The sequence below is a fragment of the Aotus nancymaae genome, unplaced genomic scaffold (genome assembly GCF_030222135.1).
Source record: "Aotus nancymaae isolate 86718 unplaced genomic scaffold, 86718_ANA_hifiasm-v0.15.2.pri h1tg000033l, whole genome shotgun sequence".
NCBI lineage: Eukaryota > Metazoa > Chordata > Mammalia > Primates > Aotidae > Aotus > Aotus nancymaae.
Genome location: NW_026988447.1, coordinates 57,658,344 through 57,686,306, shown reverse-complemented (window position 1 = coordinate 57,686,306; position 27,963 = coordinate 57,658,344). Strand labels below are relative to the sequence as shown.

General features: G+C 40.6%; 1 protein-coding gene across 2 annotated transcripts in view; it reads right to left on the bottom strand.

Annotated features, from left to right (window-relative positions):
* The window catches only part of PAPSS1 (3'-phosphoadenosine 5'-phosphosulfate synthase 1), a 109,730-nt gene extending 85,028 nt beyond the window's left edge, over nt 1-24,702 (bottom strand). Inside the window, exons 1-2 of one of the 2 annotated variants that reach the window (XM_064384031.1) lie at nt 24,569-24,702; nt 6,071-6,185 (exon numbers count right to left, since the gene is read on the bottom strand). In XM_064384031.1, the coding sequence (XP_064240101.1) occupies nt 6,071-6,185; nt 24,569-24,628 (175 nt within the window). In that variant the 5' untranslated portion in view covers nt 24,629-24,702. Of the gene's footprint in view, nt 1-6,070; nt 6,186-22,850; nt 22,886-24,568 lie in introns of those variants that run through there. The other variant, XM_064384032.1, reaches the window with a different exon arrangement.
* Between the last annotated feature and the right edge of the window lie 3,261 nt (nt 24,703-27,963).

Below are 27,963 nucleotides of genomic sequence, written 5' to 3'. Positions count from 1 at the left end.
TTTTATTTCTTTCTCTTGCCTGATTGCCCTGGCTAGAACTTTCAATACTAGGTTTACTAGGAGAGGTTAGAGAGGGCATCCTTGCCTTGTGCTGGTTTTTAAAAGGAATGCTTCCGGCTTTTGCCCATTCAGTATGATATTGACTATGAGTTTGTCATCAACAGCTCTTATCATTTTGAGATGTTCCATCAAAATCTAGTTTATTGAGAGCTTTTAACGTAAAGAGATGTTGAATTTTATCAAAGGCCTGTTCTGCATCTACTGAGATAAATGATGTGGTTTTTGTCATTGGTTCTGTTTATGTGACGGATTATGTTTACCGGTTTGCGTATGTGGAAAAAATTTTTGCAATCTACTCATCTGACAAAGGTCTAATACCCAGAATCTACAAGGAACTTAAACAAATATACAAGAAAACAAAAACCCATCAAAAAGTGAGCAAAGGATATGAACAGACACTTCTCAAAAGAAGACATTTATGTGGCCAACAAACACGAAAAAAAGCTCATCATCACTGATCATTAGAGAAATGCAAATCAAAACCACAATGAGATACCATCTCACTCCAGTCAGAACACCTATTATTAAAAAGTCAAGAAACAACAGAGGCTGGTAAGGCTGTGGAGAAATAGGAACACTTTTACACTGTTGGTAGGAATATAAATGAGTTCAACCACTGTGGAAGACAGTGTGGTGATTCCTCAAGGACCTAGTACCAGAAACACCATTTGACCTAGCAATCCCATTACTGGGTATATACCCAAAGGAATATAAATCATTCTACTATAAATATACGTGCACATGTATGTTTACTACAGCACAATTTACAATAGCAAAAACATGGAACCAACCCAAATGCCCATCAACGATAGACTGGATAAAGAAATGTGGTACATATACACCATGGAATACTATGCAGTCATAAAAAGGAATAAGATCATGTCCTTTGCAGGGACATGGATGGAGCTGGAAGCCATCATCCTTGGCAAACTAACACAGGAAGAGAAAACCGAAAATCGCATGTTCTCCCTTATAAGTGGGAGCCGAACAGTTAGTAAACGTGGACACAGAGAGGGGAGCAATATATAGTAGGGCCTGTGGCGGGGGGCAGGGTGGGGGTGAAGAGGTAAGGGAAAGCATCAGGACAAATAGCTAATGTATGTGGGGCTTAAAACCCAGATGATGAGTTGATAGGTGCAGCAAACCACCATGACACACACACACCTATGTAACAAACCTGCACATTCTACACAAGTATCCCAGAACTTAAAGTAAAATTTAAAAAAAAGGAGAGAGGATATGTTGAGAGCATCAATATAGTATCATTGCTTTATATATTAAAAACCTGCATTAATGACTGCAGCCGACTGCATTTTCCAAAGATGGCTGCAACTGAATATCGCATCCTACAAGCTCTTCTACAATGTGACTTTACTACTGTCACATCAAGAGGTACTAATTCCCTGCCCTTGAATGTGGGCTGGCCTTAGGACTTACCTGCAGCCAAAAGAATGTAGTGAAATAGTGAAACAGTGATGTGTGACTACCAAGGCTAGGTCAGAAAACATTATGCAGCTTTTCTTTGGTCACTTAATTTAGAAGCCAGCAGCTAAATTCCCTAAGACCACCATGCTAACGTGAGCACAAGCAGGTGTTCCAGCCAGTCTCAGGCTGCTCTGCTCCCACTGACAACTAGCAGCATCTGAGTAAGTCATCTTGGACATCCAGCCCAGCTGAACCTTCAGATGACAGTGGCCCAGGTCAGCATGACAACAACCAAGCAAGACCTAAGCAAAGCTGCCTATCTGAGCCCTCTTAAATCCCTTACTTTCAAAATGGTAAGCACAGTTAAATGTCACTTATTTTACACCACTGGGTTTTAGGCAAATTGTTACACAGTAACAGTAGGTGGAAGAAAGAGATGGTGACTGGGAAGGAACAGCCTGTTCTTTTTTTCTTTTGAATTATTGTTTTTAACTACCAATTGATCGTCAAGTATAAGGAGAAAAAAATCTGAAACTCTAAACTGTTATACCACAAAAACAACCTAAATTATGATAAAAGTGTCTGTTCATACATACATGTGTATTTATATATTTTATGTGTCTATTTAATTTGAAACAAAAAATAAGCACTGTTGAAAACTGAATTACTGACATAAACAGTTTCATTTAGATAATTACAGTCAACAGAGCAGTCAGAGGAAATTGATAATACAAGATAAGCAATCCAAATCTAAGATAAGGATAATTGATATACCTGAAGAACAGAAACCAGCTTTACTCGGTTGAATAGTGTTCCCCAAATATTCATGTCCACCCAGAACCTCAGAAGATGACCTTATCTGGAAATAAGAGTCTTTACAAACATAATCAAAGTTAAATTAAGAGGAGGTCATACTGGACTGGGGAGGGACCCTAAATCCAACAGCTGGTGTTCTTACAAGGCTATGAGACAAAAGCAGAGATTGAAGTGATCTGTCCACACACCAAGGAACACCAAGGATTGCCAGCAACCAGCAGAGGCTAAGAGAGGAATAGAACAGTTTCTCCCTCAGCAACTACAGGATGAACCAACCCCACCACAAACTTAATTTCAAACTTCTAGCCTCCAGAACTGTGGCAGAATACATTTCTGTTTGAGGCCACCCATTTTGTGGTTAATTTGTTATGACAGCCCTGGTCAGTTAATATACCAACCAATGTAGAAACACAAAACAAGAAAATTTACCTAAAATAAAATCTGAGAAAAAGTGAACCATGCCTAGGAAAACAGAATACAAATCACTCAATAACTTGGGCAGATCCAGGTTAAGCATCTGAATTGCAAGAAAAAACAAATCTTGAATTCCATGTCCAACATCATTATCAAAAACATATATATATCTGAAGGCTACAGAAGATATGACACCACAACTGACGAGCTTAATCTTATACAGAATACTGCACACATCAGGGGAATATATATTCTTTTCAAATACATGGTTATGAAAACTGCAAGTTTTCCAGGTCCACATGGGAGGAGACTGAAAGTCACCACTACATCCAAACAAGTAAAAACCTGAACAGAATAACTCTTCTTGGATCCATAAGCGAAGGGAGGACAAGCGGCAAACCACTGCCCCCAAGACTGGGGAGACAGGCAAATGCAGGGTGTGACTGCTGACTGGAACAGAGACCCACCGTGGGAAAAAGTGCTGTGGGAACCAGTGTCACACAGAAGAACCTCAACTGTAATTGATGAATTAATTAAAGCTCAGTATGGACAAGCCTGAGAGTTAAAAATTTCACAGGAACCTAGTTTATAGACAGTTTCCAACAATATTATAAGTTTCACCTCCAGAAGCTCAATCAGGTTCACAGTAAATACTGGAGAAAAATCTCTGTGTGCTTCCATTCTGAAATATACCAGAGTACCAGATTCTTTTTAACAAGGACTGACCTCAGGAGAAATTATTTAACCAAAGCCTCACCCGCTGAGGTTTTATTGGAACCTAACTGACCTGGGGGAAGGGAGATATAAACTCCAGCCAACACTAGCCATCCTGTCCCAAGTGAGGAAGGTATAGAGTGGGAACAAGGTGAAGACTGAAAATTTACTACATACTAGACCATAAAGCAAGTACCAAAAAACCAGATAAGCTTTACTTATAAGTATCATTAGTGATAAAACAAATAGAAAACACCACATTCGAGAAAAAGAGAATCCACTATTCTAAAGATCAATTTTCTCCCAAAATGAACCTTAGATACAACACAATCCCTAACTAAATAACAACAGAGTTCTGGGGAATTGGTTAAATCTATTCTAAGACTTACACAACACTAAGAGCCAAAAAAAAGGAAGTCACAATGAAAAAAAAGGCAACACTGCTGATGAAGAACAGAGGACTTACTCCACTGTCTTTCAAGATTTATAGTAACAGAGTAAGTAAGAATGCTGCATTAACAGAGGAGCAGAAAAACATATCCGGGGACAGAGCAGAGGGTCCACACGCAGTGGACCTGATATAAGACAGAGCCGGCACTGCAGATCAGAGAAAAAAGATACCCTCATCAATCTATGTTCTTGGGACAAGTGATTATCCATATGGAAAAAATTTTAAATGGATCCCCTCCCTCACACTATACACAAAAATCAACTGCAGATGAGGACCTAACTGAAAAAGACAAAACCTCTATTTCCCTGTATTTTTACGGAAAATAATTCTTTAGTCATCCAGATGAAAAAAAAAAAGTTCCTAAAAAGAAAAGGCTGATTAGGTTCACACTTCTTCAAAACATTTAATGCCAGAAGACAACAGAGTACTGTTTTTAAAATTCTAAGACCAGCCGGGTGTGGTGGCTCACGCCTATAATCTCAGCACTTTGGGAAGCTGAGGCAGGATCATGAGGTCAGGAGTTCAAGACCAGCCTGGCAAGATGGTGAAACCCTGTCTCTACTAAAAATACAAAAATTAGCCAGGCGTGGTGGTGGGCCCCTGTAATTCTAGCTACTCGGGAGGCTGAGGCAGAGAATTGCTTGAACCCAGGAGGTGGAAGTTTCAGTGAGCCAAGATTGCACCACTGCACTCTAGCCTGACCGAGACTCCATCTCAAAAAGAAAAAAAAAAAAAAAGAAAGAAAGTAAAATTCTAAGACCAAGAAAGTATGAACCAAATACATATTTTACCCAGCCAAGTTGGCATAAAAGATGAACAGACATTCTCAAACATAAAACCTCAGGTAGTTCAGAACCTAATCGAAGGCCATCTTGCAAAAATTATTTAACAATGGCAAACAGACAATTAAGACGCTTCAAATAAAGAGCTCATGAGTGGACATGCCATAGTAAAAGAACTGATGGTGAGCTAGCAACTATTGACCCATTAAGTGCTATAAACCTGGGTAATAAAAAAGGTAACAATTTAACAACTTCTGGAATTAACAATGAGAAAATGGGAAGAATGTGAGAGTGCTGTCTTCTTTCATACAAAAACAAAGACCTGTCTAAAATTGAAACATGATTAAAAAAACAAAAGAGTAATGTTTTTTGCCAATCAGAAAAAAATTTTAAGAACTGGTAACAACCACTGTTGACAAAGACACTGGGAAATAAACACCCTTCCATATTGCCTGTAGGAGAGTAAATTGGTATAAAATTTTAGTGGATAATGTGGCAAAATGTATCAAAATTTTAAATATAATTACTAGAAGTGAAAGGATCCAACATTTTTAAAGCTACTTAAAAATCTGTATCAATTCACTGTCTCCCCAGCTAGCTATGGCTAAGCTCAAAGAAAGACTCTAGCGAAACCAACACACACACACAAAAAAAACAATGAAAGGCCAAAATCAAGAGCTGAGTAGTAGAAATTCACTTTGTGAAAATCCCTATCACTCATTCTTTCTCGTTATACTATGCTATGGTTTGAATGTGTCTCTCAAAGTTCATATGTTGGAAACTTGATCCTCAATGCAACAGTGTTGAATGATAGGGTCTAATGGAGGTGTTTAGGTCATGAGGGATCCACCCTCATTAATGGAATAATCCATCTATAAAGGGGATTGAGGCTGTGAGTTCAATCTCTTGCTCTTTCTCACCATGTGATATCTTCTGCTATGTTATAGACATAGCAAGAAGGCCCTCTTCAGATGCTAGTCCCTAAATCTTGGACTTCTCAGCCTCCAGAACTATGAGAAATAAATTTCTATTCATATAAATTACCCAGTCTCTGGTGTTCTGTTATAAGAGCATAAAATAGACTAAGATGTATGGTTTACACTGTTAGCTTCTTAGAGCAGAATCCAGATCTTATTTGCACTCAGAAGTGGGTAGAATTTCATGTAGTATCTACTAGAAAGTAGTTTTAATATGCACTGTGGTTTTTACCTTTATTTAACAGCAATTCTGTAAAAGAACAAAAAAATTACCAGACAGAAATGTTATTATTAAGCAACCATGTCAGTTATGTGTCATGATGCTCGAAATACAAGAACAGAGCTCAAAATTTAAATATGCCTACTCTTAATCCAGGGTTACCTGTAAGCATTGCTTTTAAAATAAACTGGTTTATCTCTCTTGACAATACCTGTTAGCCAAACTGTGCAGCCACGAAAGCCACCTCTGGTCCCCACAACCTGACCTCTCTTGTTCCTGCTGACGTGATGGGCTTGGTAGGTGACATTAGTTGCTCTCTGCATTCCCTAGAAAAAAAAAAGAAAAAAATTTCTAGTTTATATAAGTCCTTTAAAAGGCAAGCACATATTCCTTGCAAACACACAAAACTCAATGTAACATGCCAAAAGCAAAGAAAAAGATAAAAGAGCTAGTCTTATTTTTTTCCTTAGAGTACTGGCATGGTATTTACTGCTTTACACATGCCAACTGATTTAATCCGCACAGCAACCCAATGACATAGGTACTCTTACTACTAAGGTTTTACAGATGAAGATGTTAAATCTGAGAAAAGGTAAATAACTTGCTCAAGATTTCAAAACTAGTGAGTGGCAGACTCTAGAGCCTAGTCTTTTCACACATGCATTTATTCATTCAACCATTCAGACGGTATCTACTGAGGCCCTACTAGCATGCCAAGTGAACAAAACAAGGTCACCACCCTCAATTAGCTTACATCCCACTGGGGAACAATGTAAACCAATAAAACTTAATTACAACATCAGAGACTGATAAGTGCACTGTAGAAATATAAAATAGGGTAAAAAAGGAAACAGAGATGAGGAAAGAGTGCTTCTTTAGAGAGGATGAACAAGAAATGCTAAGAAGATGACATCTGAGTAGACTCCCAAAGAAAGTGTGGAAGAGATGCCTTTGCATATCATGAGATAGCTACTTCTGAAATGAAAAAAGTGGAATGCACTGGTTATAACTACATATTCTCCCAAAGCTCCTTCTTAAAAAATAAAAAATAAAAAAAAAGCATAAAATTACATAGTCCTCAAAGTATCTGAACAGGCTTTCCTCCAAAGAAGATATACAAATGGTAAATAAGCCATATTATTTAAATAATATTCAACATCATTATCCACCAGGGAAATGCAAATCAAAACCACAATAAGATATCATATCACTTCACACCCACTAGGACAGCTGTAATAAAGACAGACAATAACAAGTACTGGTGAGGATATGGAGATACTGGAATCCTCATACATTTGTTGTTGCGAATATAAAATAGTACAGTCATTTTGGAAAACAGCAGCCCCTCAAAATATTAAATACAGTTATCATATGACCAAACAATCCCATGCCTACATTATACTCACAAGAAATGAAAACATATGACCACATAAAACTTGTACATACATATGTCCATAGCAGCATTTTCAGAAATACTTTATTAATTATCATTACCGTGTTGTACAATAAGATATTTTGAACTTATTCCTCATATCTAAATAAAATTTTGTATGCTCTGACCAACATCTCCTCCAACCATTCCTCCACCAGCCCCCTCTCCACCCCAAACTTGGCAGTCCCTGATAAACACCAATCGCTCTCTACTTCTACAGGTTCAACCTTTTTAGATTCCACATACAAGTGAGATCATATGGTATTTCTCTTTCTATGCTTGGCTTATTTCACTTAACATTATATCATCCATGTGGTGAGAAACAAAAGGATTTCCACCATTTTTAAGGCTGAATAGTATTCCACTGTGTAGATATACCGTTTTTTATCCATTTATCAATTGATGAACACTTAGGCTGATTCTATATCTTGACTACGGCAAACAGTGCTGCAATGAACATGAGAATGCAAATATCTATTCAACATACTAGTTTCACATCCCTTCATTATATAGCTAGTAGTGGGATTGCTGGATCATAAGGTAGTTCTATTTCTAATTTTTTGAGAAAGCTCCATATTGATTTCCATAATGGCTATACTAATACTCCCATAAAAGCATACTAGGACTTTCTTTTCCCATAGCCTCACCAACAGTTTTGTCTTTTTCATAACAGTCATTCTAACAGGTGTGGGGTGATAGCTCATTGTGATTTTAATTGCATTTCCCTGATGATTAAAGATGTTGAGCCTTTTTTCATAGACCTGTTGGCTAATTGTCTATCTTCTTTTGAGGAAAGTCTATTCAGATTCTTTCCCCTTTTTTTAATTGCATTGTTTTCTTGCCATTGAGTTGTTTGGCTTCCTATTTTGGATATTAACCCCTTACCAGATGTATGGTTTGCAAATATTTTCTCCCATTCTGTAGGTCTCTTCACTCTGTTGATACATCTGATCTTTGCCATACAGATGATTTTTAGTTTGATGTACTCCCATTTGCCTATATTCACATTTGTTGCCTATACTTTTGGAGTCATATCCCAAAAAAACAAAAACAAAACAAAACAAAACACTGCCTAATGTCATAAATTTTTTCCCCTACTTTTCTCTAGCAGTTTTACAGTTTCTGGTCTTACATGTGAATCTTTAAATCACTTTGATTTTTTTATATGAAGTGAGATAAGGGTCTAACTTCTTTCTTCTTCATGCAGATATTCAGTTTTCTCAACATCATTTATTCTTGGCACCTCTGTCAAAAATCAATTAAACATAAATGCATGGATTTATATCTGGTCTTTCTGCTCTGTTCTGTTCTGTGGTTTATATGTCTGTTTTTATGCCTGTAACATGCTGTTTTGATTAATATAGCTTCAGAGTGTGTTTTAAAATCAAGTAGTGCAATGTCTCCAGCTTTGTTATTATTGCTCAAGACTGCTTTGGTTATCTGGGGTCTTTTGTGGTTCCATACAAATTTTAGAATTGATTTTCCTATTTGTGAAGAATCTTTGAAATTTTTATAGGGATTGCATTGAATTTGTAGATCACTTTAAGTAATAAGGACATTTTAACAATATTAATTCTTTCAATCCCTGAATACATACAATGTTTCCATTTATATCTGTCTTCAATTTTTTTCATCAATGCTTTACAGTTTTTAATATACAGGTCTCTTACCTCCTTGGTTAAATTTATTCCCAAGTTATTTTTCTGGTAGCTATTATAAATGAGATTGTTTTCTTGTTTCCTTCACAGGTACTTCATTGTTAGTATATAAAAACACTATTGGTTTTCTAATGCTGAGTTTGTATTCTGCAACTTTACTAAATTCATTTATTCTAACAGTCTTTTGGTGAAATCTTTAGGGTTTTCCATATATTTAAAACCATGTCATCTGCCAACAGGAACAATTTAGCTTCTTCTTTTCCAATATGGATCCCTTTTATTTCTTTCTCTTGTGTAAGTGCTCCGTCTAGGACCTCCAGTACTATGAAGAACAGAAGTGGTAAGAGTGGGCACCCTTGTTGTGTTCCTGATCTTAGGGGGAAGGCTTTCAACTTTTCTTGTTTTACCATTGGGTATGTTAGTCGTGGGCTTGAAATATATAGCCTTTATTGTGTTGAAGTACATTCCTTCTTTTCCTAATTTGTTGAGAGTTTTTAATCATAAAAGGATAACGAATTCTGTCAAATAATTTTTCTGTATCTATTGAGATAATCATAGGATTCTTGCCCTTCATTCTATTAGTGTGATGCATCACCTCTGTTAATTTGCATGTTAGGTAGTGTGGTAGCTCACACCTGTAATCCCAGCACTTTGGGAGGCCAAGGTAGGCAGACCACCTGAGGTCAGGAGTTTGGGACCAGCCAGGCCAACATGGTGAAACCCCATTTCTACTAAATATACAAAAATTAGCTGGGCATGGTGGTGCACGCCTGTAATCCCAGCTACTTAGGAGGCTGAGGCAGAAGAATTGCTTGAACCTGGGAGGTGGAGGTTGCAGTAAGCCAAGATCATACCACTGCACTCCAGCCTGGGTGACAAGAGCAAAACTCCATCTCAAAAAAAAAAAAAAAAAAAGCCTACATTGAACCATCCTTGCATCCCTTAAATAAATCCCACTTGATAATGATGACAGACCCTTTAATGTGCTATGTAATTCAGTTTGCTACTATGCGTTGACGATTTCTGCATCTATGTTCATCAGGGACACTGGCCTGTGGTTTTTTTTTTTTTTTTTCTTGTAGTGTCCTTGTGTGGTTTTGGTATCAGAGTAATGCTGGCCTCATAAAATAAATTTGGAAGTATTCCCTCTTCAATTTTTTGGAAGTTTGAGGAAAAAATGGTGATATGGATTGGCTATGTGTCCATACAAATCTCATCTCAAATTGTAATCTCCATGTGTGGAGGGAGCAACGTGGTAGGAGGTGATTGGATCATGGGGGCACTTTCTCCCATGCTGCTCTCATGACAGTGAGTTCTCACAAGATTTGATAGTTCAAAAGTGTGGCACTTCCCCCCTTGTTCTCCCTCTCCTGCCACCATGTAAGATGTGCCTTACTTCCTCTTCACCTTCCGCCATGATTTTAAGTTTCCTGGGGCCTCCCTAGCCATGCAGAACTGTGAGTCAATTAAACCTCTTTACTTTAGAAATTACCAAGTCTCAGGTAGGTCTGTATAGTAGTGTGAAAATGGATTAAATAGACTGGCATTAATCCTTCTTTAAATGTTTGGTAGAACTCAACAGTGAAGACATCCCTTAACAAATTATTGTTACTATTGTTAATAATTTAGTTTTAGCATTCATACTAGAGACATAAATTATTGACACACCACAATTACAGTATTCAAGTATTCTGAACTTGACTATGGATTTACTTTTGTCAGTGAGTCTTGTACTTTCATGTTACTAATTAGCATCCTTTTCTTTCAGCTTGGAGAACTCCCTCTAATGTTTCTTTTAAGACATGTCTAGTAGTGATGAACTTCCTTAGCTTTGTCTGGGCAAGTCTTCATGTTTCCACTTGTAAATAACAGCATTATTGAATGCAGTATTCTTGGTTAGCAGGGTTTTTTTCCTTCAACACTTTGAACATGTCACCCCACTTTCTCCTGGACTATAAAGTTTCTGCTGAAAAGTCTGCTGCTAGCATTTTTGGAACTCCCTTTTATGTGATTTGCTTATTTTCTCTAGCTGCTTTCAGAATCCTCTTTTATTTTTGACAGTTTAATTATATGGCTTGATGTAGTCCTGTTTAGATTGAATCTGATTAGAACTTTTGAGCTCCCTGTACTTATTTATTCCTTTCTCCAGATTTGGGAAGTTTTCTGTTGTTATTTATTTAAATAAGCTTTGTAACCCTTTGCTTTCTCTTCTCCTTAAACTCCTACAATTCAATTTTTAGCACTTTTGATGCTGCCCTATAACTCCTGTAAGCTTTCTCCATTACTTTTCCTTTTTTCTTCTAGTAACTATGAAAGAAATCTGTCTTCCAGTACAGATTATTTTGCTTGATCAGTTCTTCTACAGATGCTGTCTCTTGCATTTTTCATTTTATTCATTACATATTTCACCTCCAGAATTTTTTATTTTTTTAATAATTTTAATCTGTTAAATTTCTCATGTTGATTATTTATTGCTTTCCAGATTACACTGAATTATTTCTATTTTATTGAGGTTTGCTGAGCTTCGCTGAGCTTCCTTAAAATAATTATTTTTTAAATTCTTTTTCAGGCAGTTCATGTATCTCCATTTCTTTCGAGTCAGCTACTGGAAGCTTACTGTGATCCTTTTGGTAGGATTAAGTCTCATTTTTTCATATTTCTTGTTGTCTTATATCAATATCCATACAATGAAGAAGTAGGGACTTATTCCAGTCTTTGTAGACTGGCTTCATCTGGGAAGCACTTCACGAGTCCGCCTGACCAGATAATCAGGAAGGGCATCTGGCATGGTCCACAGGGAGGCTTGCTGCTGGAGTCCTCAGGGAGGCTTGCCTGGTATCTGGGTCAGTAGGTAGGCAGAGTTCAGCTGGTGCTGGGCCAAATATGGAGGCCTAAGTCTACAAGGGTTGGTGTGAAGTCTACCTAGAATCACAGGGCCTGCCCTGGAGCCATGGGGGCTGGCCTAGATGCTGGGCAGGTATGGGCTGGCCTGGAACCTGGGTCCACAGAAGTGGTCCTACAGCCTGGGTCCAGGGGGGCTGGTCCAGTCCTGGGATGTACTGGTATGGTCTTGAGACCTTCAGTCTCTAAAGTATGGGGTTGCAGTAGCCAGCCTAGAGGGTGGGGCCACAGGGAATGGTCTTGTACTGGTGCAAACCTGAAGCCCAGGGCTGTGTGGGCCAACCTGGCTCTCAGCTGCTCTGAAACCTGGAGAGGGCATGAAGCTGAGACAGCTTGGAGCCTGTATCCACAGGTGCCTGCCTGTGGGGGCCAGCCTGGTACTACAGGTAGCTCTGAGCCCAGGGCCACCAGGGCCAGCCTGGCCCTAACACAAGTCTAAAACTTGAGTCAGTGGGGTCTGTCCTGGTGATTGATGGAGGCTGGAGGAGCTGGAACCTGGGGCTGCAGAATCCTGCTTAGCACCAGAGTAGGCTTGGAGGCTCAGTCCATGGGTACCTCCCTGGAGTCTGGGGCTGTGGGGTCCTGCCCGGCACTGGGTTTCACTGGGATGGGCCTGGTGTTGGGTTCTGAGGCACAATCTTATGCTCACTGCCCTCTCCCTCCCCTAAGCACAGGGTTATCTTTCTCCACATTGTGCTGCCTGAGGTTGCAAGGTGGGGGCGGTGATGTAGGCCATGTAAAACTGTTCTTTCTACTCTCTTCAATGTGTTTTTCTGATTTCTCTCCTACACCCAGGTGCTGCCATCTCTCACCTGGTTTCCTCAGCTCTTATGAAGGTATTTTTGTGCAAGAATAGTTGTTCAATTAATGTTTCTGTGGGAAGTCCCATTTTGTCATTTTGTTGACATCCACCAAGACACAGATTTGATTTTTAAGGAACTAAATTTATATCCAAATCTTCAACTTCCATGAGATTAAGGACCTCTTTTCCTACATTCCCCTTCACAATCCTGTAGAGTAGAAATGCCAACTCCCACACCCCTGAATCTTACTATCATCATTACCATTGCCTGAAAAATCCTCTGGGACCAAAGGAACAATGTGACAATTCTTTTAATAGGTATGCCACAAAAGCTGCACCCCTTCCCATCTACTCATCTCATTAACAATAATTATTTATACCGTTATTATTAATACTTTATTTCCAATACTTTTACATATTTAATAATCACTTACAAAAAACTGTAGTATGAGTCTCTAGACTCATTTCTTTTCAATAAACTGATGAAGCAAATATAACTTACCAGCTCTGCATTTCCAAGAACTTAACAAAGAGGGCTTCAGAAATAGACATTTGTGTATCTTGAGGAGCGGCACCTCTTTAGCTCTAGCTCCCATCCATACTGGCTCAGAAGGAAAAGGGAGCTAAGTCTGTGCTAAAAGGGAATTGAGGGCGCTACACATATTCTATTACCTATACAGGTAGAACCTGTTTGGCTTGGTCATTTTGTTTGAGGATTTTTCCAAGTTATTTTGCTCTTAGACAAGAAAAAAACATAAATTTAATGAATTTTAATTGATTTGGGCCCTGTAAAATATCTTCAGCTTTTCTTATTAAATCAAGCTAGAATGCATAAAAATTATCTGTCAAGCTATAAACCAACTGCCAAGGATATGGCTGAGAAAAAATACAGACCGTGTAAGTAGAGACCATCTGTTTTAATCACTAAAAACAATGCTCCTTCAGTTTCTTGCCTACTGCATTTAAAAAGATTCTGGCAGCAAATGTAGTACTCTGGATATAAGGAGATTTTTTTGGTTTATGTATGTTTGATATTGTTAAATCAAGTTAAGCCTAAAGCTACTTTACCTATTTTAAGTTCAGACTAAAGGTTTCTCCATATGTGATGAACTGTAACCTAGCTGGAGATATATACAGACTGTAGCCTACCCTTGTGCCAATCACTGAGTTTTGGCCAATCAAATGTGGCCAACTGTTCAAACCATGTTCAAATACGGCAAAGGCTGAGCTATAACCAAGCCAGCTGTTTCTGTACCTCACTTCCATTTTCTGTATGCCACTTTCCTTTTTCTGTCCATAAATCTTCCACCACATGGCTGCACCGGGACCCCTGAGCCTACTCTGGCTCAGAAGGCTGCCCAATTCACAATAGTTCTTTGCTTAAACTCTTTTAAATTTAATTCGGCTGAAGTTTTTAACAATATTTTTCATATTAAAAATAAACTTAAAAGAAAGATTTGCCATATTCTCCTACCTCCCAGTTTTTCAGAGTAAATCAATGAGCATTTTTATAAAACTACTGGAATTGAAACAGTCTTTGCAAAAATAATAAGTGAGAAAATTTTAACAGTGAAAAAGATCTGATCTAACCAACCCCCAACTTGCCTTTAACCTCCAAACTGCCCTTAGGCATTGCTGGGTTTGGGCCAAGCTAACTTTGGGAGAAATTTAGTTTTTAGTTTAAATAATAACACATACCCAAAAGTAAACTACCTTTTAAAGCTAATAAAAGCCCCCCAGGTGAGACGGATCAGAGGAGCCTGAATTCTGCTAAGGTGTAAACATAAATGATTACCAGCCACTATTCCAGAAGTCACAAGATTTTCAATTTCCACAGTTACTCCTGCAAATAACATCACTATTGTAGAACCTAAGATTGGCCTTTTGAGCTGTCTTTTCAGGTTTTTGCATTTCTGACTATCAATGGCTCCATCTGGACCCACCAATCACCTGTGTGGCCCCACCCAGAAGTGGACTTAACACACTATAACTATTTTCCACACCCCTATGATTACATCCTCAACGAATCAGCTGCACCCGTTCCCTAGCCCACCAAACTATCCTTAAAAAACCTGGGCCTCCAAATTTTGAAAGAGGCAGATTTGTTCAATAATAAAACAGTCTCCTCTTCAGCTGGCAATGCATCAATTAAACTCTTTCTCTATAATTAGCCTATCTTGATAAATTAGCTCTATGTGGGCAGCAGGCAAAACGCATGTATTGGGTGGTTACAGAACTGCAAAGTGGTAGACTTATGCCTGAACTTTCAGACTCTACAGGCCGCTTATACATGTAATCTTCTCCTACTTTCCCAACTTCTGCCCCCACGTCAGCCAAATCTTTTCTGTAATTCTGCTGAGGAAACATGACATTAATAACTCATTAAGGCTTGAGAGAGAGTTCCTTCCTTCCACCTCTAAATTTCTATTCTTGGCTCTCTGGATTGGAATGTTTTTAAAAAGTACGTATCTATACTGAGTTTTCTGTGCCCTAGTTTCCATACACAGGAGAGAGAAACCAAGCTTACTGCTTCTTACTTTATAGTCTGGGTGCTTTGTAGAAATACATATATCTGGCTCGAAGTAAGTATGTGTACCTAAGAAGTCCCTGTAACATTAACTGCCCATATCATTCTTTTGTTATTTATGTACAATTAGGTGTCTTTTTGTGCCTATATATTTTTACTTCCTTAGGAAAGTAGTTCAAGGACTATGAGTGTCCTGCTTGCGGTCAGGTCCCAGCTCATACTGAGGTCCAAAGGGAGTGAGTGGATGAGCAGGTAACTGAAAGAACACTTGGGGGCCGTAGGCAGGTGAAAGGTAGTTTTTTACTCAGCAGCTCTCTCACACTGTTCACCTTGTCTCAGCTGCTTAGTCCATCAGCTCCCACACACAGCTGTGCGGCCGCCTCTCCCTTTAGGGTCAGCAGCTTAACTTTTTCTCTCTCTCTGGGCATGCATGAGCTGAGCTGTGTCCTGGTTCGCTCCTGTCCATCTGCAAAGATGGACAGCTCTAGCTCTCTCTCTCTCCTTCTCTGGATGCAAGCGCACCCATACGATGTCAGCAGGGCAATTATACCTTTTACAGCCAATAGTGGCTTAGAGCCTTTTTATGTTACGGCTGCATGGCTGTGATAACAAGTGGAGTTAAACTCGCTAAGTCACTCTGGATGTTTACCTCAGCTTATCCTTGACCAAAGCACAGTCATGCTCCTTTCAATAAGTTACAATTATCCATATTTTTCACAATGCCCAACCCCTTTTTTGCTCCTAGTTAGTACCCATAACAGACAGATATAAGACATTTATTTTAAAGTATGGTTTGTATTCTCTGTGTAACTTTCAAATGAAATGATGACCGACATTTGGAAATCTTAAATCTAGCAAAAATGGGACAATTCATTTCAAGACCATTTAATACTTCCTATATTTAGAACTAAATGACTAACAATCCTGTCACTAGGCTAACATTGCATGGCCTCTGATATTTGTGGTGTGCATTTTCTGTACATACTACAAACTTCCGTCCTCATCAACCACAAAAGTGGCCCTTTTTCACCCATCTTAATTTCCACATGGCCATTTTATTATTTTATTCACTTGCCTATAAGGAAAAATAACTTCTCTATGATCCTACTTAGAGAATATCAGATTTTGTGAATTTTTCAAGACTTTATAAAGAACTGTGCATTTTTTGGTGAAATTTATAAAGACACAAAGCATACACCAAATACTAAGCATAATTCTGCACTTCAACATCTTTCATCCATCCTACCACCCACCCTAGACTAACTGCTAAACAATGTATTCTTCCAGTGAGAAATCCCTGAAATGGCAACAAGCACATTTCTTTTATGTCCCAAGACACAATATGGATAAATAAGAGACTGTAGAATACAATGGAAAGAAAGCTTTGGTTCACAGAGTTGTTGATAATTAAAACCTTTAGTTCACAGAGTTAAGTGATAACTGAAATTAATCTTTTAAATATTAATAAATCAATGATAAACAAGTGAAACTCACACATCCCTGGAGGATGTTGAGAAAACAACTTGAAAAGGTTACTCTTAAAACGCTGCTACTATAAAATACGTTGTGTGGCAACACAGGAACGGTCTGGCTGCTTCTTAGGAAGCAAATCTCAGGCCCTACCACAGACCTCCTGAATCAGGGCTAAGTTACTAGCATGCTTACCGCATCACTACCATCTGTCAGGCATATACTCTGCATACACATTATGGCTCTCCAACTATTCTGTTAAAGATTAAAGAACTTTTAAATGCTTGTTTAATAGGTTTTTATATCAGTGCCTTTAATGGGAGGGCCCCTCAATGACCTCCAGCTGGAAAATCTGGCCCTACGACACTCCTAGAAGTCAGAATGGGCCTGGGACTATCTGTTCATTATTTGTCGATTGATCATTTCTGGACACTCAGGACACACACACACACACACACACACACACACACACACACAAAACAGTTCATAAAAGGAACTAGTTATACATAGGTAAAGAAAGAAATCATTAATCTGTAACAGACCCTGTTTCCTACCACAAACACAGTGGGGCATTCACCACACATACAAGAGAGGTTCAGAGACTGGGCAGCCAAAATACACTAATGTCCACCTCAATGGTTGAAAGCAACTATTAAAACCACATAAGAGTACCCACGAAAAAGTATACACAAATGTTCACAGCACTTATTCATGATAGCCAAAAAGTAGGAACAACCTAAATGTCCATCAACTGATGTATAAAGAAGATGTGCTATTATCCATACAATGGGATTTTATTCAACCACATAAGGGATGAACGTTTTTTTTTTTGAGACAGGGTCTCGCTCTGTTGCCCAGACTACAGTGCAGTGGCATGATTTCGGCTCACCGCAACCTCCACCTCCTGGTTCAAGGGATTCTCCTGCCGCCGCCTCCCAAGTAGCTGGGATTTCAGGCACATGCCACTATGCTTGGCTAATTTTTTTTGTATTTTTAGTAGAAACAAGGTTTCACCATGTTGGCCAGGCTAATTGATACATGCTGTAACACGGATGAGGCTTGAAAACATTATCTTAAATGACCAAAGCCAGATACAAAGGCCACAGATCACATAATTTCATTTCTAGGAAAGCCCACAATAGCATAATCCATAGAGACAGAAGGTACATTATTGGTCGTCAGGGGCTAGGAGAAAATTTAGAGTCTGGGGAATGAATGACTACTAATGGGTATATGGTTTCTTTTTGGGAAGATGAAAATGTTCTAAACTTAGATTCTGGTGATGGCTGTACAACTCTGGCTATACTAAAAACCACTGAATTGTGCATTTAAAAACATGAAAGACAGACCAGGTGCGGTGGCTCACACCTGTAATCCCAACACTTTGGGAGCCCAAGGCAGGCGGATCAGAAGGTCAAGAGATCGAGAACATCCTGGCCAAGATAGTGAAACCCCACCTCTAATAAAAATACAAAAATTAGCTGGGCGTGGTGGCGGGCACCTATATAGTCCTAGCTACTCTAGAGACTGAGGCAAGAGAATCAGTTGAATCCAAGGTGGAGTTTGCAGTGAGCCAAGATCACGCCACTGCACTCCAGCCTGGTGACAGAGCAAGACTCCATCTCAAAAAAGAAAAAAAAATATGAAAAACAAAGGCACAGGGAAAGGATGCAAGCATCAAAGTATCTACAGAGAGAATAAGAGAAAACAGCCTGCACAATGGCTCCATCCATCCAAAGACAGAAACTGAATTTCTCTACATAATGTCTAGTATTTCCACCATCATTATTCAGTTAAAATTTAACAACTGTGTCTTTAGGAAAAGATATGTCACAGAAATAATTACCACTGACAAGACTTCTCTCCTTGACCAAAGTAGGCAGGCTCCTCTGAGCCCTTTTCAACTGGGCACTATCCTCGGGCATGTCTTCAAGAGTCCAATTTTAGCAGAAATCCCCTATTCCTTGATATCTAACCAAACTCTTCAAGCTGCACCATCCCCCAGCTGATGTCTGATCACTGTGGCCTGCCTGCCCGTCTTCAGCAAGAACCCTGTTAAATGGGTTTAGTCAGAATCCTCCCTACATCTTAAGGTTTCCTTTCTCAGTAATTTTCCATCCACTGACCCCCAACCTGCTCCCTGACCATCAATTCCCACTTTTCCTTATTGTATTTGGAACTGAGCCCAATCTCTCTCCCCTACAGCAAAACTCCTTTGCAGAAGTCTCTAAACCCACTGCAATAATCTCCCTGAGAATATTTGCTTTACTACCACTTAAGTGAATACCAAAAAGAAAAATCATTCCTTTCATTTTAACTAATTTTAATCTGATTTCAAAACAATTTAGGATTGGGGTTTTCCTGTCTTGTTCCTGGTATGCTATGAGTAACTGATCCATCTCAGAGGAAGAGATGGCAACTTCCAGGCTGATGTGGGAAAAAATGCCACATCAATTGGATTTGATTTTCAGCTGGATTTTACATTTGCATTACAGATTTAAGAAATTTTTTTAGAAATTTGTATTTTTTAAAAAATCTTTTCCAGTAGATGCTAGAAGAATTATCCCCCTCCATACACAAGCAGAACAACCAAAATTGTCTCCAGAATTGCCAAATGCCCCCTGGGGCTGGCAAAATCTCACATGATTGAGAACCACAGGAGTAGAAAACTACTCAAAATTCAATGTAACACAGCCAGGCTGGGAAGCATATTGACACTTCAAATCTGAAGAAGCAGCCACACTAAGGGGACGCTAACGCTGCTGGACACACTACCAGAAGCCAGCGTGCAAAACTGCCCAAAACCAACATTTCAAAGTAGCTACTGACTCTGGAAATTTCCTGTTCTTGGGAACAGAGTAAAAATACTCGAATCCATAAATGCACATATAAGTAGAAAAAAAAAATGTGGCAGCCATCACAAAGCTTCATCTAGATCTGCACCGTCCAGCAGAACTTCCTGAGATGATGAAAATGTTCTACAGTGCACTGTCCAAGTTCTGCGGCCACTAACCACATATACAGCTCCTGAAATGTGGTTATTGCAACTAACAAACGGAACTTTTTTACTTGACTTAACGTTAATTCAATTCCAGTCGCCACAAGTGGATAGTGGCTACCGAACTGGACAACACAGATCTAGACCTTGCTATCATTCGTCTTATTGCTGTTGTTGGTAGAAGTTTAAGTTTCCCTTTTCATCAAGCAATTTTTTAGTATCATCTTCCCAGGGCAGAAAGATCAATTCTCTGTTAAACCTGGGGGTGGGGGAAATAAAAAACCAATGCCTGGCCCTGACCACACCCAGGCCAATCCTCTGAAGAACAAATATAATGGCCTCTTGTTGGGCTGTGTGTCCCACTTCTGTGTTCTTATTTCATTTTTGTACCATCTGAGTATTCAGCTAAATCCAGAATGGGCTGCTGGCCTTCTATGAAAAATATCCACATATAAGGGGACAAACTATTTGGGAAAGATAGAATTGGTAAAAGGGAGAATCAGCTCACTCATTTATTTGGTTTAATTAACTCTCTCCCAGGTAGAACATAATGTCCATGAAAGCAGGACCCTTTTCTATCTTTCTGTCACTGCATTCTTAGGACCTGGAACAAAGGCACATACAAAATAAGTGTTACATATGTGATGAAACTGTAACAACAAGAATAGTAGTCATGTGCCAGGAACCATAGTTTTATAAATATATTAACGTCTTTAAATCTCACTATAACCCCGTAAGGTATGCACTATTGGTCTCACTATGAGGTATGTTTTATTCTCTCCATTATTATGTATGACAACATTGAGAAATGGAGGGTTTAAATAATGTTCCCAAGATCACCCAGATGGTAAGTGGCAAACCTGTAAATCTGAATCCCACCACATATGAAGCTTATTTCCTTACTTAAGCTGTTGTAAGATACTAATGAATTATCTAAGGATTTCAATATCAGAAATACCTGAGCTACTTTGCATCCTACCCCTTATCCCAAATTCTGTTACACCAGGAAAGCTCAGTGTAGATACAAAACACCTATAATGAATTATGATTACAAGATACATGATAATAGCAGACAGAATGCAACATAATGCAGAAGAGTACGTGTAATTCAGCCCATGAACAAGTGAACACGTGTACCCATGAGGGTCACACATTTTACACAGTTAAGGTAAAACGGTCCAAGGCTCTGAACACTTCAGCCCCTAATAGGAGGTAACAGGCATCCCCAGGAGAAGGAAAGGCTTATGTAAAACCATGAGGATGTATAATATGGATGGAAAGTCGGGCTGGAGCTATGGCAATTTAGGGAGTGGTGAGAGGGGAACGGAGAAGCAAACCAGAGAGGGACTGTATATGCTTCTTAATGTCATGCCCGGTTTCAGACTCTCTGGCAGTAGGACCCTACTCCACTGTGAGGCAGGTCCAACAAGGGATTCAGCCCAATACAATTCTACAAAATAGGTGAATGATATCTGGACCTGTCCCAAATTTCCCTCATCCCAGATGAAAACTGGTCTTATTGGAGAAAGATTCAATCAGATAGAAAATGATATTCATTATATCTGATGCTTTATCAGAATGAAATAAGAGGTGGCTCCAAGAGCAAGTCAGTTTCTTGGTTTTTCTTTACGATTCTGACAGGTATATGGACAAGTTTAACTTCCTGTAATTCTAAACGTTTCCCAGAGCTGTAGCACTACATTTTCCCATCTCTTTGCCTATCATCTCCCGCAAATACACTTCCTTTACTTAATCCTTAACAGGAGCTATTACCCAAAGCTTCATATTTGGTCTCTCATTTACTTTCCTTATATTTTTTAACTCAAATTTAACCATGAAACCGTTACTTCAAAACTCAGCACAATTCAATTTCTGTAACTATGTTATCCACATGCCCTTACTATTTGAAATGTGGCTAGTAAGAAGTGGAATGTGCACCAAGTGAACAAAAATATTTTTATTAATAACTTTGTATTAATTACGATAGTGTTGGACTTACATCAACATTAAAAAACATATTGAAATGATAGTATTTGGGATATATTAGGTTAAATATATCACTGAAATTTATTTCACCTGTTACTTTTTACTTTTTAATGTGGTATATAGAAAATGTTGAATTATGTACATGCTTCATATTTCCTCTATACACTATCTCTACTAAGGCTGTCCCGCAAATGCAACAGGTTTAAAATGGGATCCAACACTAACAAGCTCCATGACATCGCCGGGCCTCTGTTTTGTCATCTATAAAATGGAACTACTAATTGTAATAGAGGATGATAACAGTAAGAGCTAATGCTAATAGTCACAATATCCCTGTGAAGCTGTCATTCTCATTTTATAGGTAAGCAGATAGAGGCACAGGGAAATTAAGTGACCAACCAAAAGTTACATAGTTAACAAATAGTGGAGCCCAGATTTCGGTCCAGGCAATCAGCGCCAGGGTCCTGCTTTTAACTACTGTCTCTCTTAATACTCACCTCAGAAACGTAACAAAAACTCAATGGGTTAATTTAGGTAAAACATTTCAAAATGTACCTGGTACACACTAAACTCTCCTTTGTGTTTAACTATTATCACCCTTACCCCCATCCCCAACCTACTTCCCAGTTTCCCCACAGGTAACAACTTTTCTCCCCACTTCCCAGATCAAAACGTCACGACCATTTTTTAACATTTCTTTCTTTTTCATCCCTTAAATCAAGTCGGTTCTCTCTACTCTTCCTTCAATGTTTTCAATGCAGCTACTTCTCTAGCACCACTGCCATCTTACCCCAGCCCTTCAGCCCCTCACACTGATCAACTAACAACAAGAACATAAAGAGTATTCATGTGCGAGGCAGGCTTCCAATCTATTAATTCATTTAAACTTCACTATAACTTTGTCTGGTCTCCATGTCTTCCAAATCGGGGTCCTACCAGTGTCTACATTTCTTCAGCACAGAACATTGTTCCTGGATTACCAGTTTCATCCTATGATAGGTATTTTAAAGGTATGGGTTCTTCACACTTGTCCTTATCAGCTGATTTAAGTAGAAGAGAGGGAGAGACGATGGGTGTTCCATGAGGGAGAGAAAAAAATTACAAGGATCAGAAAATTTAAAATTCTAGCCCCATCAAAAATCTCCCATAGAATCAAGTCTACTCTGCAGCCAAACACAAGAGCATCACATAGCCCCAGCCTCCCTATTCAACCTTACCTCCACTTCCCAACAAAAACTCTCCCGAGCAGTCACACAAGTCTCGTCAATGTTCCTGGAATAAAATATAGTAATTCTTATTCTCAACACTTAACCAGAGTCCCCCTGACTCAGAAATCTGAGCTTCTCCATAAACCCTCCCAAAACACTCAGGTGAAACTAATCTCTCCTCTACACTGCAATAAAACTTCTGTCTTATGCCACTCACTGTGGACCACAAAGACACATTCACCAGCTGGCAAATGCCATTTACAACCCCAACAGAGACCATGAACTACCAGGAGGCAAGCCATAATTCCCGCGTTTTTCACCATGTCTAGCACAAGTCTCTACATAGAATACCCACTATATGGCAAATGGAAATACATGAGTAAATAAATGTACAATGTAACAGAAATTATCTGTAAATACCCAAGTTGGTCAACCTTATTTCCCTAACCATGAAAGACCTGAAGGTAACAGAAGGAATATTAAGTCTGAGTTTCAAGGCAGTGGTTTCACTGCACTTTCAAATTCATTATCTGTCTTCTTTGCTCAACTGAACAATCCCGTGAAGTACATACTATTACACCTTTACGTCAACTGAGGTTCGAATAAGTAAAGTGACTTTCCCCAAGACTACACAGTAAATGGCAAAGCTGGGATGAGAGACCAGGCCAGGAGTCCAGTGCTCTCTCCACTGTTCTAATTCATTTTTTATCTCCTTCCCCTACTCAACTTCTATGGAGTTAGATAAAAGGAGAAAGGAATCAGCAGACAATTCTTGATAACAGATATGATAAATTAATGACTTCCAAAGAACATTTGCCTGAGATTGCTTGTTTTGTTTTTTTCTTTGACTCATCAAGGGCAAGTAATGCTTTAGGAGACATTGCATTTAAACCTCATTATTCCACTGGACTGTGAAATATTTCCATCTAACCCTAAAACCAGTGCCTTTCCAGACTCCAAAGATGGGCCCTCCCCTGCTCCACACTTAAAGGAAGATAAGGCTGTTTCTCACCACAGAGTAATTAAGGAAGGAAGCAACGTTGTGAGGACACAGTACTTTACAAAGACAACTAGCAATTACTAAACAGTATAAACGACTGGTCTTCCCACATCTGACTGTTACCAGGAATGGAGTCTTTAAAACTCTTAACTTGTTAAACATTCCGATTTAACACAGAGACACAAAGAACCTCAGTTCAGGGCAGTCTCAACTGATGAATGACCACATTGTTGGGTGCTCTCCGTTCACACTGAAACTCAGAAATGGAAAGACATGGAGATGGACTCAAACCTGGGCCAACTGCACTGGCAGAGCCAAGAAAAACCAGAACACGTCGAAGGCGCCCGCCTCCGCCTGCTCTGCAGATCTTCAAGCCACTCCAAGGGACGCAGGCAGCTCCTGTTTCTACAGCTGCAGGTTTCAGCAGCCTCAGGTTTCAAGCAACCGCCGGCTCACGTGTGAAGGATTTTCCTGGGGGTCTTACCTGAGCGGAGGCGCTGGGGAGTGGGGGCGTTTTTCCCACGGATGATGGCTCGGACCCCACCCTGCGCTGCGCCCCTCCGCCTCGCAGCCGCCCACGGCCCAGCCAGGAGGCGCCGCGGCCCGGGAACCCAGCTCCGCGCTCCTGGAAGGATGCGGAGGAGGCGGGAGAGAGGCGGCGGCTCCGAAACGAGCTGCTCCCACAGTCCCTCGGATCCTCGCCGTCTCGCCCTCCGCCCCCACTTACCCAGTTCTGTGCGTTATTGCTCAGCTTGACTTTCTTGCACAGGCTCCCGGGGATTTCCATGACCGTGGAGCGCGCGGGGAAGCCGAGGTTCTTTACGCCGGGAGGGTAGCAGGAGGGCAGGGCAGGAGGAGGAGGGCAGGACGGCGAGCGGGGCGGGGCTGGAGGGCGGGACCTCCTCGCGTCGGGAGGGCGCGCGCTGACGTGCGTACGCGCCCGTACTCGTGGCCCGGGTTGCGTGACGCAAGCGCCGCGCCTTGGAAATGGGTCCGGGGCAGAGATCTGCGCAGAAGGGCGAGAACCGGAGGTAGAAGCTGGGGGCGGAGCTTCAGCGCTCGCACCGGCGCCAGCGCGGACGGTGTTCCTCCTTCCTGACACCGAGGGAGGGGCGGGGCTTGAGATGTAGTCGTGGAACGTCTTGTTCCTTTGAGGCGGCCAGCTTTGCGCTGAGAACTCAGCGAGCGAGTCCTAGCGGCAGGGAGAAAGGCCTGGGGGGAGCGCGACCCGCCGCGTGCGGCACTCCCTCAGCAGAGGCTGCTTGGGAGGACGCTGATGTGGGCTCCTGCCCCTCTGGCTACTCCTCCAAAGGCCTCGCTGCGGCCTTCTGTCCTCCTCTTCTGTGCTCATGTTACCCTGGCTACTTTTTATATGTTTTCCAGCTTTGCAAAAGGAAGAATTGATTTACTGAACAGCTCGTTCTCCACGTTACGCTTCACTTTAAAATTCTACTCAAGACACAATTTTTTTTTTTTTTTGGAGACAGAGTCTTGCTGTGTTGCCAGGCGCCAGGCTGGAGTGCAGTGGCGCAATCTCAGCTCACTGCAGTCTCCGCCTCCTGGGTTCAAGCAATTCTCCTGTTTCAGCCGCCCGAGTAGCTGTGACTACAGGCACACGCCACCACGCCCAGCTAATTTTTGTATTTTTTAGTGGAGATGGAGTTTCACCATGTTGGCCAGAATGGTCTCGATCTCTTGACCTTGTGATCCGCCCGCCTCAGCCTCCCAAAGTGCTGGGATTAACAGGCATGAGCCACTGAGCCCGGCCAATTTTTTTTTTTTTTTTTTTGAGACAGAGTCTTGCTCTGTCACCCAGGCTGGAGTGCAGTGGTGCCATCCCAGCTCACTGCAACCTCCGCCTCCCGGGTTTAAGCGGTGATTCTGCCTCAGTCTCCCAGTAGCTGGGACTCAGGCGTGCGCTACCATGCCTGGCTAATTTTTGTATTTTCAGTGGGGTTTCACCATGTTGGCCAGGCTGGTCTTGAACTCCTAACCTTAGGTGATCTGCCCGCCTGGGCCTCCCAAAGTGCCAGGATTACAGGCATGAGCTACCGCACTCAGCCTCAAGACACTATTTTTAAAAAGACGTAAATGCCCCATTTCTTGATATCAATAATTAATATCTCAACCCAGATTAGTGATTACTTATACCCTCTCTTCTTGGATACCCCACATCGCATCAGATTTCTGTACAGTGCTTCTTAACCGACCTACACCAGAAAGGGGCTTCTGTATTAAGAGCTACTCGGGAAATTCCTAGAGGACTGAAATCCAGGACCGGAGAGGCCACTGGTAACCCCAAATAAAACGCCCGCCTACAGAGGGCATTTTCAAATTCACCTAATTATTCCAGGGCTAGTTTGTAGGAGGATGGGCTGGGGGCATGAGAGTTTCCTCCAGAAGTTATCTTCCCCCCATCCCCCATAACTCTGAGCTCTCTTTTCCGCGGCTTGGTCTTGGCACCAATAGAGTAGCTTGCAGCTCTGCCCCTCTGTGACACAGCCGCCCTCCACTCCCAACCATCACCAAGACCTGAGACTGCCACCTGTTAGTGACTAGCAAATCAGCCCCCCATCTATTTACCCCACTGCTACTGTCTTAAATTAGGCCTTCTCCATATCCAGCCTGAGTCATCACCAAGCCCATTAACTGGACATCCTCCCACCTGTGCAACTGCTGGCCACACCCCGACTACACACTCTATTCTTGCACCTGCTGTCAGAGCGGTATTTCTGAAACAGAAATCTGATCTTGTTACTTGACTACTTAAAATGTGATTGGTTCCCTTCAGCTTTTTCTAGGGACTTTTCAATCTGGAGTTCTTACATAGAATTGAATTTCAATATAATTCCAAATTCTGCCCATAACAGGAATGAAGTTAGAAAAGGATCTAAAGCTTCATATGAGAAAATAGGGACACATCTGAAGTTAACCGTTTCTCTGAGTCCTGGTTCTTGTTAGAGGGAAATGGCATTTAGTGATTATATAATTAGGACTGCATATATGGGAGTTTATTAAGTATTAACTTACACAATCACAAGGTCCTACAATAGGCTGTTTGCAAGCTGAGGAGCAAGGAGAGCAAGTCCAAGTCTCAAAACTGAACAACTTGGAGTCCGATGTTCAAGGGCAGGAAGCATCCAGCACAGGAGAAAGATGTAGGCTGGGAGGCTAGGCCTATTTCGCCCCTTCACGTTTTTCTGCCTGCTTTATATTCACTGTTAGCTGATTAGATGGTGCCCACTCGATTAAGGGTGGGTCTGCCTTCCCCAACCACTGACTCAAATGTTAATCTCCTTGGGCAACACCCTCACAGACACACCCATGATCAATATTACATCCTTCAATCAAGTTGACACAAGGTATTAATCATCATAAATCCACCCCTTGACAACTTGAACCCATACACATCTCCTGAGATCATACATAATCTTCACATAAGACAATAATAAAGTCATAATTACTCCTAACATAATACAACTACCCTTTGTACAACCAGAAATGCACCAGTCCCCAACTTAAGTACTATTACATAAAGTTAACAATACTTAAATGCTGATATGAAGTCAATAAATCTTATGTCACATGATAAAAAAGGAGATAAAATGAAGATGTTTTCTTAGTACAAGTGTATACATGCACAAATGTTTTTAATAAAAGGAGGAAATATGACAATTACAGTCCTCATTTCTGCAGCTGGTCACGTGGTCACAGCTGGTATTGATGACTACCTTTTTCTACTACCCATTCTGTATTCCGTTTGCCTTCAGCAAGCACCTGAGCAGGTTGTGGTTTTTTCCTGGTGGAGTGACCCAAACCCTCATTCCTGAAGGGTCTGGGCCATTTGTAGTCCTGCCTGGATTGGACTGTTGTAATTTCTCATTATGGTAATGCTAAGAGACACCCTATAGGATCTCTTGTATTCCATCTGTACTCTTGCTGACCTCCACTGTGGAGTAGTAGACTGATTTCATCTTAATAGTCTAGGTCAGTCACCCCAGCCAACACTGCAACTCCCTTCTAAGCCTGTTAACTTAAAGGTAGGAGGTGCCCGAAGTATCCAGGTGGCAATCTTAACTCCCAGTTTAATGGAATCATTGTTGTGTCTCTTGGTGGCAGCAT